The 15,658-nt window shown below is 37.5% G+C and overlaps 1 protein-coding gene across 2 annotated transcripts in view; it reads right to left on the bottom strand.

The window, feature by feature from the left end:
• Positions 1–2,924: 2,924 nt before the first annotated feature.
• The window catches only part of RIOK1 (RIO kinase 1), a 35,118-nt gene continuing 22,384 nt past the window's right edge, over positions 2,925–15,658 (bottom strand). For both annotated transcript variants that reach the window (XM_072603759.1, XM_072603761.1), the window contains 9 exons: positions 13,567–13,653; positions 12,877–13,014; positions 10,504–10,607; positions 8,985–9,091; positions 8,364–8,429; positions 7,596–7,715; positions 6,390–6,443; positions 4,127–4,273; positions 2,925–3,298 (listed from right to left, as the gene is read on the bottom strand). In XM_072603759.1, the coding sequence (XP_072459860.1) occupies positions 3,188–3,298; positions 4,127–4,273; positions 6,390–6,443; positions 7,596–7,715; positions 8,364–8,429; positions 8,985–9,091; positions 10,504–10,607; positions 12,877–13,014; positions 13,567–13,653 (934 nt within the window). In that variant the 3' untranslated portion in view covers positions 2,925–3,187. The remainder of the gene's footprint in view (positions 3,299–4,126; positions 4,274–6,389; positions 6,444–7,595; positions 7,716–8,363; positions 8,430–8,984; positions 9,092–10,503; positions 10,608–12,876; positions 13,015–13,566; positions 13,654–15,658) is intronic.

Below are 15,658 nucleotides of genomic sequence, written 5' to 3'. Positions count from 1 at the left end.
CCCTTTCTCTTACTCCTAGTACATTTTATTACATTTTATTTTTTTTTAGGTATTGTCCCTTCATATTCAGCTCACCCTTTGCCCTCTATGTATGTGTGTGTATATATATAGATATATATATACGCATACACATATACATATACATACACATGTGTATAAACCTACACATATATACATATACATACATACCCATACACACCTACATATATATATTCCCTCTAACTACTCTAATACTGAAAAAGGTCTCAAGTTACAATTAACTTCTTTCCATGTAGAAATGTAAACAGTTCAACTTTCATGAATTCCTTAAAGCTTCTCTTTCCTGTTTACCTTTTCATGTTACTCTGGATTCTTGTATTTGAAGGTCAAATTTTCTATTCAACTCTGGTCTTTTCAACAAGAATGCTTGGAAGTCCTCTATTCCATTGAAATTCCATTTTTGCCCCCCAAAGTTTTGCTGGGCAGGTGATTCTTGGTTTTAATCCTATCTCCTTTGACCTCTGGAATATCATATTCCAAGCCTTTCAGTCCCTTAGTGTAGAAGATGCTAAATCCTGTGTTATCCTGACTGTATGTCCACAATACTTGAATTGCTTCTTTCTGGCTGCTTGTAACATTTTCTCTTTGATTTGGAAACTCTGGAATTTGGCTACAACATTCCTAGGAGTTTTCTTTTGGGGATCTCTTTCAGGAGGTAAGCTATGAATTTTTTCCATTTCTATTTTACCCTCTGGTTCTAGAATATCAGGGCAGTTTTCCTAGATAATTTCTTGGAAGATGATGTCTAGGTTCTTTTTTTGATCACGGTTTTCAGGTAGTTCCATAACTTTAAAATTATCTCTCCTGGATCTGTTTTCCAGATCAATTGTTTTTCAATGAGATATTTCACACTGTCTTTTATTTTTTCATTCTTTTGATCTTGTTTTATAATTTCTTGGTTTCTCATAAACTCATTAGCTTACATCTGCTCCATTCTGATTTTTAAAGAACTATTTTCTTCAGTGAGTTTTTGAACCTCCTTTTCCATTTGGCTAATTCTGCTTTTTAAAGCATTCTTCTTCTCATTGGCTTTTTGGACCTCTTTTTGCCATTTGGGTTAGTCTATTTTTAAAGATGTTATTTTCTTCAGCATTTTTTTGGGTCTCCTTTAGGAAGCTGTTGACTTGCTTTTCATGATTTTCTTGCATTGCTCTCATTTCTCTTCTCAATTTTTCCTCCAGCTCTTACTTGATTTTCGAAGTCCTTTTGAGCTCTTCCAATGGCCTGAGACCATTGCATATTATTTTTGTAGTTTTGGATAGAAGCCTTGACTTTGATGCCTCCCTCTGATGGTATGCTTTGTTCTTTCTCATCTGAAAGGATGGAAGAAAATACCTTTTCCCCAAGAAAGTAACCTTCTATAGTCTTTTTTTTTCCTCTTTTTTGGGAATTTTCCCAGATAGTTACCTGACTTTTGAGTCCTTTGTCAAGTGGAGCGTATACTCTAGGGACCTGTAAGTTCTCAGTTCCTCCAACATGGCACAATCAAGGGAGAGGAGTTTACTCCTCTTCTGGTCTTTTCTGCCCAGGATCTGTGAGTAGGATTCCCTCTCCAGAGCCTCCACCAGCTGCACTATGCCAGTGCTCCTCCTCACCCCAGGACAGCCACTCAGGACTGAGACCCAGATCAGCCACTCAATTCCCCAAGGGCTCCAAAAATGAACCCTGCTGCTGTAGTGGCTGCTGCTGCCCTAGGGATGGGGCTGGGGCCAGACCCCACTCCCTTCTCACTCAGGTGAAAGGGCTTTCTCACTGACCTCTGAAGCTATCTTTGGCATTTGTGGGTTGAGAAATCTGGGAACCACAGCTGCTACCTGTGATTCTGTGCCCTGAAGCCTGCTCTGTGGCCAAGGCAGGGCTTCGCTCTGCTCTGAGCCCAGTGTGATAGACCTTTCCTGTCAGCCTTCCAGGCTGTCTTGTGCTATAAATCTCTTTCACTCTGTAGTTTTGTGGTTTGGGCTGCTCTAGAATTTGTTTAGAGTCATTTTTTTACAGTATTTTATGGACTATGGGGGTAGAGCTAGAGCAGGTCCATCTTTCTACTCCATCATCTTGGCTCCATTCCCTAGAGTTAATCTTTTATAACATGACTGCTATGGAAATGTTTTGCATGAATACACACGTATAACCTACGCTTAATTGCTTGCCTTCTCAATGGGGGTGGATGGGGAGGGAGGGAGTGAAGTTGGAATTCAAGGTTTTAAAAACTGATGTTAAAAATTGTTTTTACATGCAACTTGGAAATGACATACAGGCAATGGGGTTTAGAAATATTTCTTGCCCTATAACAAAATAGAGGGGAAGGGGATAAGAGAAGGGAGGGGTGTGATAGAATGGAGGACAGATTAGGGGAAGAGCTAATCAGAATGCACACTGTCTTGAGGTGGGGTAGAGGGGAAAGATGGGAAGAAAATGTGGAACTCAAAATCTTGTGGATGTGAATGTTGAAAACTAAAAAGTAAATGAATTCATTAAAAAAAACTGGCTTTGTAAAGAATAGAAAATCCAGATTATAAAGATTTAATAGAGAATTCTTCTTGGAAAGCTAAATAGTATCCCAATGAACTAACTAGCATCATTCTATTTTGAAATACAATGTTAGAGTACTGTTTTGGAAGTCCAATTCTATATCATTGTTGGAAGGAATTCCTGATAAGGGAATTCCCTTCCCCAATGCAGATAGGCAGATGTTCTATAACTACATCTTTGGGAATTACCAGACGCAATAAAATGCTAAGTGACTTGTCTAGGGTCATATAGACAGGCAATGTTTCATTCAGCAGTTGAACCCAGATCTTTTGAACTCTGAGGCTACTCCTCTATCTGATGATGCCCCCTGATTGATTGACCTTCTAAAAGTTGATTTTTAAAGAAAATAATAAAAATTTTTAAAATACAGTTTCTTTATTAAAATACCAACTTAAATAATTCTTTTGTCAACTCCAAAAGCCAGAGACCAGGCCTAGAGAATGGAGCTAAAAACTTTTTACATAAGTATACAAAATCCTCACAATGAGTCTTCAAAGAAACTGCCACCATTACTACTCGGTTCAGTATGTTATAAAATTAACAGTTCATCTTCCTACTCCATCCTGCATGCAGACATCAGAATTTGGCAACAGGCAGAGTAGGTGGAGGTTAACGGCTTCTATCTGCCTTTCTTCATCTTGGCTATCTTCTCTTTGCGTTTTTTCACATGCTTGGGGATTTTGTTTTTTCTCTTTTCTCTCTGGGCCTCCTTGACCATCTTCTTTCTTTCCTGCAAAAGCCATTTAAAAATTGCTTACAAGCATTTTTCATAATAAAAATTCTTATTTATTAAACACTTATAAATTATACCCCTACAAGTTGTACTTCCTCACAGAAACTCAAAGTTGGAAAACAACAAATATGTTTTTCATTTTGATAACATGTATTATTAGCAAGTCGAACATCTCAAATAAGGGTATGCCTTACTTTACCATGTCTGTGAGCTATCTTTAAGCAATGCTCAGGCAGGTTCTGGCAGAAGAGGAATCTATAAATAACAGTGACACCTAAAGCAAAGCCCACATTTATGAATTGGAACAAGGATAAAATCTACTTGTCCAGAGTTTCAATTCAATTCAGTAAACACTGATTAAAGGTTCCATAATAATTGATCAGAACTCTGTGCTGGGTGCTGGGAGAGGCCACTCTCCTTGAGCTTCAATCTAGGAGAGGGCTGATGTACAAACACAAGTAATTATAATGCACAATAGTCCATGACCGGTGAAACAGAAGTGCCATGTGATATCTGTGAGGGGGAAAAAAAGCAACCTGCTTTCACAGACTCATCACAAAGTGTGAATGACAAATCATGCCACACAGTCCCATCAAGGCAAGACAAGTACCAATACACTTTACAGATGGGGGAACTGAACGATAGGGAAATGACAAGCATTGCCCAAGATCTCACAGCTGCTAAGTACTATGGCCAAGATTTGAAGCCAGGTTGCCTGAATCCATCTCTAGGGTTTTTTCATTTATACCACATGGCCTGGACCTAAACAAGTTGCTCAAATCACCAAACTACAGACCTGTAGAGAGAAAAAAGCCACAAACTGACCTTTTTGTCCATTTCAGGCTCAGTAGATTGATTCTTGGGATGGGGCTGATCTCTATGTCCTTCACTGTCAGGGTCCTCAGAACTACTAGCATCATCTGAATCAGAATCCAACTCCTCCCTGCTTTGCTTTTCTAGGAGAGCAGGTACCTTGATAGTGTCATAGAATCAAGTTATACTAAGACAAATTATTCCATGTTCACATCAGAGATGTGTTGGTGCAAAAGAAATGATGCAATTTAAAACAAACAAATTTACAAGCATACTCCGCAAATTTGGCCACCTTTGCCTTTGTTTCAATCCCGAAAACACAAAATCTAGAATGAAGCTTGGAAGGTACCCATTACAGTCTGTCATACATACAATGAGCTAGATGCTCCCTTTTATATCATGTGTGATAAAGGTGAAAAGACAAAGCATCCAAAAAATTTTTTTAGAAGATACTCTCTTCATTCTACAGTGATTCTCAACTATTTCCTCAATCCCAGTGTCCTGGAACCTACTCACTATGAGGAAAAAATTACATACACACACACATACATACACACACACACACACACACACACACACACACACACACACACACACACTCTTTCTGGAAAGCTGATAACTAATTTTTTTAAAGAAAAAACAATCAGGTGATTGCTATTTTTTATTACTGACAGAAATTCTAGATATTTGTAAGCATTAGTATACTAATCCACACCACCTGAAGACTTCTCTGGACTATCAGTGGTCACTAAGACATCCTTGGACAGTAACTATTGTCAGATGCAGGTTGCAAATGCAATCATACTTCAGAAATATAGAAAAATAAACAATCCTCAAAAAATATAATTCTGAGGAAGGCTAAGGTATCTCCAAAGAGCAGTTATTAATAGAAAAATTTATATTTCTTGTGAAAACAATTCTATAGATATTTGGGTTTAACAAAAACAAGGTAATGTCAAAATCAAACCATTTTATAAAAGATTGAGTTTATTACATGAGGAAGTTTTACTGTTATTAACATTTCCTTTTGCTTTTTAATGCATAAGAGCAAAAAGGGCACTTTCTGACTATGAACGAACTGATCTGCAAAATACCTTAGTCATTTTTTCCCATCATAGCAACAAAACCTAACGTGCTTTAGAATGCAAAGCTCATCTTGCCTGGACAGCCAGCTCTTTGTGGCCTCAGAATGCAGCACCTTGGAATCGTATTCACCATTCCCACACTGAAGCTTAAATGAAAAAACAGCAACACCCTGCTAGATTTCTAGAAAGGAAATCCTGCAATGTCCATGGTAAGCCTCTAATTATGGAGATAAAAGGACATCTGGACAACTTTTATTCTGGGTTAAAATACACAAATTAGAATTACTTAATCCCAGCCCTCCTAAAGAGCAAAGCCAAGCCAAGGGCTCTGTTTTCCAAGGGAAGGAAAAGAGGCTCCCCCTGAGCAATACAGAACCACCCTGCCAGGCAAGTTCACACGTGTCCACACTGGCAAGCACGTTCTGATTTGAGTCTACAGACTTCAACAATCTTTTACGTTAACAAACCTTAAAATCTGCAACGAAACTACAAAAGGTGATTACTCAAGGACACAGGGTTTGGCTTTTTTTTTTTTTTAAATCAGTGTGGGGTTCCCTCTAAGCAACTACTCTAAGTTTTAACACAGAGTCTTGGTGAGTTGCCATGGCTACAAAAATTCACAAACTTACATACTTCTGGTGAGGGATGAAGCTTCCAACTTGGTTAGGGTCACCAGAGTTTGTTGTCTGCTAGTATAGCCTTTGAGATCACAAGGTCTGCTCCTCCCCACCACCCCCAAGTCCCTCTCCTTGCTATGATAAGGCATCAAAAGAGGACTTTAGTGGAAGAATAAACTGACCTATAAAGTTAACTGCCACCAACAATTCCATTTCAAAGAAAACAGAGGCACAAAAAGTAAATGCCTCACAAAACAACTCAGGGACAGAGAAAATACAAATTCAGAAATCCCCACCTTTCAGTTCTAGGACGTATCTTAATACAAGAAAAAAGGAACAGACATTTTTGGTTACCTTTCCTGAAAGGTCTGAAGACTTAGAAAATATTTATCATTTTAAATTTAAATTTTATTCTAAAAAATTTTTTAGTTTAATAATTAATTTTAATTTTATTTTTAAATTTCCAGTGGAGTTTTCTAATTATCACACTAATTCTAATAACACACATCTGAAGTGGAAGTGAATACATTTCAAAGGACTTCTGCATATATAAAAAGCAGTACACCTTCTTACCTTCTGAACTCCTGACAAGTCTTTCTTTAATCCTGTCACAGTCTGATACAAAATCTGACACAAGAAAAAAAAAAAAAGCAATGGCAATTCAATGGAAAAAGCTAAGATAAATCAACAGAAGCCTAAACACAGCTATTCAGCTCCTGCAAAGCATTATCTAAAACCAAAAACGTCAAACTCAAACAAAAATGGGGGCCACTAGACATGACATAATTGTTCATGTAGGCTGACTACTGACCTAGAAAACCACACATTAACATTACATTCTATTGTATTTTTATTTATTTTTATAAATATTTCTCAATTACATTTTAATTCATTTATGGCAGCTGCCCCATGGATTTGATATCTCTACTCTAAACTACGGAAGTAGAAAATATATCTGTCCCAATTAATAAACCTATCCTACTTTTTTCAAATCAACAAACCAATAAGTATTTATTTAGCACCTATGTGAAAGGTATCATGAGTTATACTATGAAGTAGCATATGCTAAACAATGACTTGAATATAGGTAGAGACAAAATACTTCACAAATTCCCAAATACCACAAATCTGAGAGTAGCAAATGCACTGAATGCAAGAATCTAAAAGAATCTCAATAATCTGAAAGAGCTGGCTAAAGCTGAGATGAAATTTAATAGTGGCAAAAAATTAAGGCTAGAAAGTATTTCATATGAAAAAGATCTATGGATTTTAGGAGACTGTAGTCCTCATATGAATTAGCAATAAAGTGGAGGCCCAAATGTAACAGCAGTGCCCTTATTAAATGAAGTGATTCATGGTACCGTCATATTCTTTCTTGCCTAGATCATATCTAAAGTATCATGCCCACTTTTGGTGTCACATTTTATAAAAAAGACAAGCAACCAGGAAAGGGAAATCCAAATGGCAAAGGGATTAAAAATCCTACCACAAGAAGAGCTAGAAGAACTGAAAAATAAGACTTAAGACAGAAATAAGAAACGAGGTAAATCAGAACAAATGGATTCATTATTAGATCCAGTAAAAAAGCATTAAAGAAAGAGGTTTCACTGTTACAGTTTCTACAGAGGTCAGACTACTTTCTCTGTCTACTAAAACATCTTATACACGTCTTAATGTAATAGAAAGTCTAACATAAATGTTTAACTTGATCCCAATATCAATGTTACAGTTCTGGAATTCTAAGTTCCTGTCCCATGAATTTCCATCCTGCCTACTTACATTATCCTGCTGTACATTCAAGGCCATGTCTTCCTCTTTCATTTTCATCATTATATCCACATCTCTCTCATAATTTTTAACTTCGTTCAAGGTTCTGGGAATATAAGCTCGCTTAAATACCTGGCCACAATAAAAGAAAACAAAACCATGAATGTTGTTCATCACAGAGTGTCCTTAACTATAAAACCAAAAACCCTTGTTCGTTCAACTATACTATGTCAATGTTTCAGTCTGGCATAAGTATATGTCATTCTCTTTTTAAGCAACTGGGGGTATCCTTACCACACTTCCTTTAATAATGCTAAAAGCTTACTGAAAGAAAAAAGTAGGTTTAATTATTATAAGTTGCATATAGTCTAATATCCAATATTCAAATGGAAATAAAACCAAATTCTTTTAAATTCACATTTGTAACTGGAAACATTTCCCACCGTGACATCCCTTCTCCCCAACCTGAAGCACACACCTCCCCCCAACATCCCAGTTATTATCTGCCATCTGCAAAGCTTGATTATGGCTTTGTGCTGCTGCTGGGGATAGCATAACCAATGATGCAGCACAGAACATTAAAAACGGACCGTTTAAATTTATACAGTACTTTAAATGCAAAAGAAACATTACTTCTGGAGTTTAAAGTTCCAAGTGATGCCAAAATTCAAAGTACAATTTTTTATCTGCTAAATTTATATATCCTAAGTAATGAAAATTATTTCAAATCTAACTAAATATTTTCCAAGGTGAAGAAAGATGATAAATTTAAAAGCTTACTTCTTCATCCACATGATCTTGATTAGATCTTTGTTCCTCTGTCCTCTGGGCTGCTATTTCCATGGCCTTTCAAAACACGAGGAAAAATAACTTTGTATTCCTAGTTGCTAATTCCAAGATCATTTCTCTCTTCATTCTTTTTTCCTCTGAACCAGAGGCCTAACATGTACAATACTTTGGCCTTCTGAGTGAAAGAGTGTAGTGACCCCTAGTGGTAGTGGACACCTTTCCATCACAGAATGATAAGTACTACTAATATTAATTCAGTGTACAAATGAAACTTCTCTTCCAGCTTCATCTGTCTAAATGATCAGTTAACAGATCTACCTCTCCCACTCACCAGCTGTGCTACAAAGTACCTTGGTTCCTCTGTACATGAAATTGGGTTTGACCATGCCAGCAGTGTCTAGATGTTAGAAATAATAGGTTCAAACTTACAATTATATACATCCACTTCTTACTACATTTGATTACTCATTTCTGAGATTATTACAGAAGGTGTTGTTTTCTTTATAAAGGAAGGAATTAAATATGCACAGACCACTTTTGGCTATTCAGTAAATACTAGGCAAAATCTAACTATTTTTTTTTTTAAACTTCCAGACATTTGCTGCAACTTGCCTTTAAGAGGTAATCATCCAGGTTGTCTTTTGTGATAGAAGGATCTGTGATAAATTCAAAGAGCTCCCGTACAGTCATCACAGCAACACCACGTTTAAAAAAAAAATCTTTGGAAAGATGAAAAAATTAGTGACAATATTCGGGAGAAACAAAGACACAGGTTACTTAAATTACTCTACCCATTCATGTATAGAAATGTGAATGCTCTCCCAGCAAAAGAAACTTAAGTAGTATCACTCAAAACATTTTTTTTCCTCTACTCTAGCGCTTACATGGGGTAACTAAACTTTCCAAAGGAGAGTCAAGAAAACAGAAAATTCCATGGATGGAGCCAAGATGGTGGAGTAGAAGGACGACGTGCAGTTGTTCTTCCCCCACAGCCCATAAAATACCTATAAAAAATGACTCGAAACAAATTCTAGAGCAGCAGAAGCCACAAAACAACAGAGTGAAAGATTTCTAGCTCAGAAAAGACCAGAGCTGAAAAGAAAATCTGACTTTCAAACACAAGAATCAAGAGAAGCATTAAAAAGTAAACAGGAAAGAGAAATCATAAGGGACTCACTAAAGTTGAACTGTTTACATTCCTATATGGAAAGATAATATTTGTAACTCTTGAGACTTTTCTCAGTATTTGGGTAGTTGGAGAGATTATACACATATATATATAGACAGAGGGCACAGGGTAGGTTGGGAAGGGATGATATCTAAAAAAATAAAATTAAGCAGTAAGAGAGGAATATATTGGAAGGAGAAAGAGAAAAATGGAATGGGGCAAATTATCTCTCATAAAAGAGGCAAGAAAAAGCTTTATCAATGGAGGGGAAAAAGGGAAGGGGAGTGGGAAAAAGTAAAGCTTACTCTCATATTTGACTTAAGGAGGGAATAACATGTACACTCAATTTGGTATGAAAATCCATCTTACACTACAGGAAAGTAGGGGAGAAGTGAGGTTGGGGGATGATAGAAGGGAGGGCAAATGGAAGGAGGGAGAAATTAGAAGTAAACACTTTAGAGGAGGGACAAGGTCTAAATAAAGAATAGAATAAATAGGGGCCAGGATACAATGGAGGGAAATATAGGTAGTCTTCACAACATGACTCCTATGGAAGTCTACAGCAAAACTACACATATATAGCCTATATTGAATTGCTTGCCTTCTTAGTGGGGATGGGTGGGGAGGGAGGAAGGGAGAGAAGTTGGAACTCAAAGTTTAAGAAATGAAATGTTGAGAATTGTTTTTGCATGCAACTGGGAAATAAGAAATACAGGTAATGATGTATAGAAATCTATCTTGTCCTACAAAAAAAGAGAGAAGATGGGGATAAGAGAAGGGAGGGGTGTGACAGAAGGGAGGGAAGATTGAGGGAAGGGGTAATCAGAATGCACCAGTGTTTTGGGGTGGGAGAGGGGAGAGATGGGGAGAAAATTTGAAACTCAAAATCTTGTGGAAATGAATGTTGAAAACTAAAAATTAATTTAAAAAAAAAGAAAATAGAAAATTCCGATTTCAACTTACCACTGACATTGGCACAGTCTTTCCTCAGAAATTCCAAGGCATGTGGGTGATCGTGCTCCACAGACTGGGACACATCAATGATGTATACATCTCCATTTCGGTACCTTAAGGATCAAAGGAAATAGAAACATGGGAAGCAATAGCACCATTTTTCTAGCTACTACTTTGTCTCTGTATCCTTCTTGATACTAAACTGCTGTTTAGCATGATGATTCACAAATCTATAAATCTATCCGTAATCTGTCTTCTAAACTTCAGATCCACACTGTCAACTGTTCTCTTGACATCGCTATAGAGATGTCCAATCAGAAGTTCAAATACATGCCCCAAAGCAAACATCTTCTCTCCCAAACTCAGTCCTTCAAACTTTGCTTTATCTGAGAACATAACAATGAAGTTCACCCAGGTTTGAAGTCATCCGAGGCTCAACCATCCCTCTTCTCTATCACCTCCCATATGCTCTCAATTTCCAAGACCTGTCAATTCTACTTCCACAGTAGCTCTTACATCCACACTCCTCTTCACTCACACCAACATTACCAATCTAACTGGACTTTTCTCAGCTCTTCTCTGATCTACTGCAATAGTCCCAATTGATTGCAATCTCTCCCTTCTGTAGGACATCTTCCATAAAACTGCCAGAAACTTTTCTATGGCATAGGACATCACTCACCTGCTCAAAAGCTTTGGCAAGCTGCCTCTTCCCTGAGACAAAAAAAAAAAAAAAAAGCCCCCACCACTTCACTGGACCCTACCATTCCCACTCAAGTATAATCCTGCAGCTCTCCTCTCAGCCAAACTCAGAAAAAGTGGTCTATACTCACTGCTCCTATCTCCTTTCCTCTCACAATCACCTTTCAACCCTTTGCAAACTGTCTTAGACCTCATTCAACTGAAACTATTCTTTCCAAAATTAATAATAATTTCTTAATAGACAACTCTGATAGTCTTCTCTGTCCACATCCTTCTTGACCTCACTGCTGATCACTTGACTCTTGGATACTGTCTTCTGAGATTTTAATGACACTCTCTTCTGTTTCTCCTTCTGATATCTCCTTTTCTGTCTCTTCTAATAGTTCATCATCCATATCAAATTATCTGACTGTGAGTATTCTCCAAGACTCTGTCCTAGGGCCTTTTCGTTTCTCTCATTCCATTTTCTCTAGGTAACCTTATCATCTACTCTGGTTTAATCATTATATGCAGATGACTCCTACACCTACATATTTCCAGTCTTCAGTCAAAGGCTCTCTGGAGTTGCAGTTCTATGTCACTGTCTACTGGCCACTTCAAACCAGAAATTCCAGGGATCTCAAACTCAAGATGTTCCAAAACACAACTCATTAATCTTTCCCCTAAGCCTCTTCTCTTCTCCAAGGTTTACAGCCTTATCCATCAGGTGGTATGTGTTGCAATTTCTACCTCACAGCATCCCTCAAATCCATTCCCCTTTCTTCTTTCTTATACAGTCAAGACCTTAGTTCAGGCCTTTTAACACCTCTTGCCTGGACTACCGTAAGAACCACCCAAGTATTCTCTCTGCCCATTCCAGTCCATCTTCCACATGAGGTGTGCCAAATTCAATAGAAATTTCCCAATGACATTACAGTCTGGTTCACCTGCTGCTTGCAGCCAGCAAGTTTTGACATCTCAGCACCACACCACTGTCAAAGTGATTTTCCTTAGCATAAATCTAACCATATTACTTTCCTAATTCCATTCTAGTAACTTGCCTTTGCCTTTGGGACAAAATGTAAATTCAATTTAGTTTCTAAAAACCTTTAAAATGAGGCCCTTACCTATCTTTCTAGCTTCAGTGTCCCTTATTCCCTCACCCACACTGTAATTCAAATAGGCTTTCTCTGTTTCTCAAAAATGTCACTCTATTGCCCACCATGCTTTTTTACTGGCTATTCTTCAGGCCTAGAAAGTACGCCCTTCCTCAACTTGACCTCGGAGATTCCCTCCCTTTAATACACCACTCAAACACTATCCTTTATGTGAAGCCTTGCTTGAATCCCATCTGTGAGTGCCCTCCTCAGTTTGTATTTAATTATGCTGTATGTATTCTGTATATACTTGTATATGTGGTTATTTCTCCCATTATAATGTAATCTTCTAGCAAGGAATGATTTTACTTCTTTGCATCTGTGTCTCCAGTGCTCTGTATATAATAGATGCTTAATGAATGTTTACTGAGTGATAATAAGTTTTAAATTTGTCTGATTGAAGTGAATTAATAAGGTATTCCCAACAGCCTAATGTCAGCCTGAAGCTTGAAAAATGAATGAGACTTCCAAGCTTCATATATTACAAGAGACCACCTCCAGAAATAAAGCATTAAGTCACAATAGTATAAGGGACAGAACTTACAGCATGTTAAATTCACTGAGATCTGCATGGACAAGCCTGGCATCTTGATACATTCTCCTCATGTATTGGATAACTTGAAGATATAACTCCCGAGCCTTGGATTCTGATAACTGGGCATTTTTCAAAAGTGGAGCAGGCCTCAATTAAAAACAAATGACATAAGACACCATCACAGATCAATGACACTATTTCAGCAATTCTTCTCTACCATAAGAATTCACCTTCTAATAACTACAACTTGCTCAAAAAAATAAATTGCTTCCTCCAACAGGAGTTATATTCACAATACTTAGTATAAGTCGCATTTTTAAAGACAGGATTACCTTTTGTTACCATGGAGTAATTCCTAAATTCATAACTTAAAGGAGAGGGTCTCAACTCTATGTGTCATAGACCTTACTAGCAATCTACTGAATCCTAAGGACCCAGTCTCAGAATAATGGTTTTAAATGCATAATAGATTTTAAAAAAACATACAATAACACTGAAAAACAGTTGCCGAAATATTTTTAAGAAGGACACATATGCTAGGTGAAGAACCCCCTAGGTGAAGAAATCTCATTTTAAAGAGATTTAAAAGAACACAATACCATTCAAACACAAAAATGACAACAAGTACCTTTAAACTAGGAAATTAAGTGTTTTTTGAAATGTCTGGAATACATAAATGCAGGTTTTGAGTATACTTACATGTCATCTTTACCAATGAAGCTCATGACAAGAACATGGTGTTTTAGCATGATAGGTTCTGGGCAAGGTATCTTTGCTGTGTTTAGTCTGTAACATTATAACAGATCAAAGAATACAAAGCTGAAAATTTTAAAATACAGTAAATAAACTACACATGGGTTAGCTGGCCAAAAAATGAGTTATTTGCTTACTTACAGAGAAACACTATCAGTAGCTAATAATAATAATAACAGTTGACTTGTATAACACATTTGCAAAGTGTTTACATACTTTCTCATTTGATCCTTAAGATAACCCACAAGCCTATGCATTAAGTACTATTCAGATTATTTTTATCCCCATTTTACAAACATGGAGAGGTAAATGACTTAGCCATGTTCATATTAGTAGTGTCAGAAATGGGAATGACTAAACCTGGCACTGACAGGAACTGGGGAAACAAAGTCCAAAAATTAAACTGGTCCTGCCAGACGTCTGGGAGGGAAGTGCAAGGAAACAGGGATGAAAGAGAACAACCTCTTCCTATAATACATTCAAAATGTATACAAAGTTAATATAAAGTAATTTTGCAAAGTATAATGGGAGAAGAAAGCATAGAAATCAGTGGAGGGTTTCATGTTGGAGATGGACCTCAAGGAATTCTATGAAGTGATGCTGAGTCCTTTGCAGGCACAGGAGGCAGTCTAAGCAAATGCATTTAGACAGAACAGGAAATAGTGTGTCTCATGCAAGGCACAGCAAGTAAGCCAGGTTGGCCAGACATGAAGTGAGAGGAGTCTGGGACAGAAGGCAGGCACCAGATGGTGAAGAATGGTAAATGCCAAAGAGGAGTTTGTGTTGGATCTTGGAGGCAATGGAGTAGGGAGTAGGGTGTGCCTTTCAAACAGATTGACACAGCCAGGCCTATGCTGTGGCACACGTAGATCACGTTGCCCACTGTGTGGAGGGGAAAGACTGGCTGTGGTGAGACCAGTTAGGCTAACGCAATAGTTCAGGCAAGAGGAGATAAAGGTCTGTACTAGGGCAGTAGCTGTGTTGAGTGAAGAGAAGGAATGAACTGAGAGATGCTGAGACAGAACTGGTAAGATGTGGCAATAAACTGGACACAATGGGGTAAGGGAGACTAAAAGGGTGGAGAATGAGTCTCAGGTTTCAATCCCAAATCACTAAAAGGATGTCAGTGCCTTCAACATAAACAGGGAGTTTAGGAAGAAGGGTAAGTTGAAGAAGAAAAGAAATGAAGTATGTTTTGAACATGCTGAGTTTAAGATGCTTTGAAGTTTGAAGCGCCCAATAGGCAGGGAGCCAGATTTCCAAGTTAGCAAAGAAAGATAAAAAGGTCTGCAGAAACTGGGGCCAAGCACTCGCTGATCTGGGTTGTTTGTAACAGGAACTGTTTTGATTGTGGGGATCTTCTAATGGAAGAGATGAAGGAAAGGAATCAAGGGTTTGTTCTAGTGAGGGAAAGATCATCTCTTCACCAGAGAACAGAATAAATGAAGAAAGAATGAGGAATAATGCCAAGAGGTTTTGAGCTATAGTATAGGGAAGGGCTCTATGGTGAAAAGAAGCTCAAGGTCAATGTCTTTTAGTTTTATTTGAGCCTAGATCCTCCTGATTATACTTACAGTAAGTTTTCCACCACAGCCCACTTCCTCTCCCAGCTATCATCCCAAATTATATTAGATATGATTGGAATCAGTATATTTAGTTTTCCAAGTTTGGGGAAATGTTCCTACAAATGGTAGGATTTGTATCTAGTGAATAAACACTATCTAGAGAACAGAAGATTTTAGAATAATCTTACAGTCAAATATTATGGACCAACAAGACACCAACAAAGGCTGATTTCACCCTTGAGACAAGAGGATCCAATGTTATATGATTCCAATAGCCACCATACTGTATATAAAAATGGAAGTGTAGTATTATGTAAAGTTGGTTTGGTTTTTCAACTTAGTTGTCAAACTACTATGATGGCAGCCCAACCAAGAGTCATGCCTCAAGTAATGTATGGCATCTGTTTGAATTTTAGACTGTTTTACTGAACAAACATTGGTTATTATATAAAAGAAAGCAAGCAATAAAGAAT

Source organism: Notamacropus eugenii, chromosome 4, assembly GCF_028372415.1.
Source record: "Notamacropus eugenii isolate mMacEug1 chromosome 4, mMacEug1.pri_v2, whole genome shotgun sequence".
Taxonomy (NCBI): Eukaryota; Metazoa; Chordata; class Mammalia; order Diprotodontia; family Macropodidae; genus Notamacropus; species Notamacropus eugenii.
This window is presented reverse-complemented; position numbering and strand designations above follow the sequence as displayed.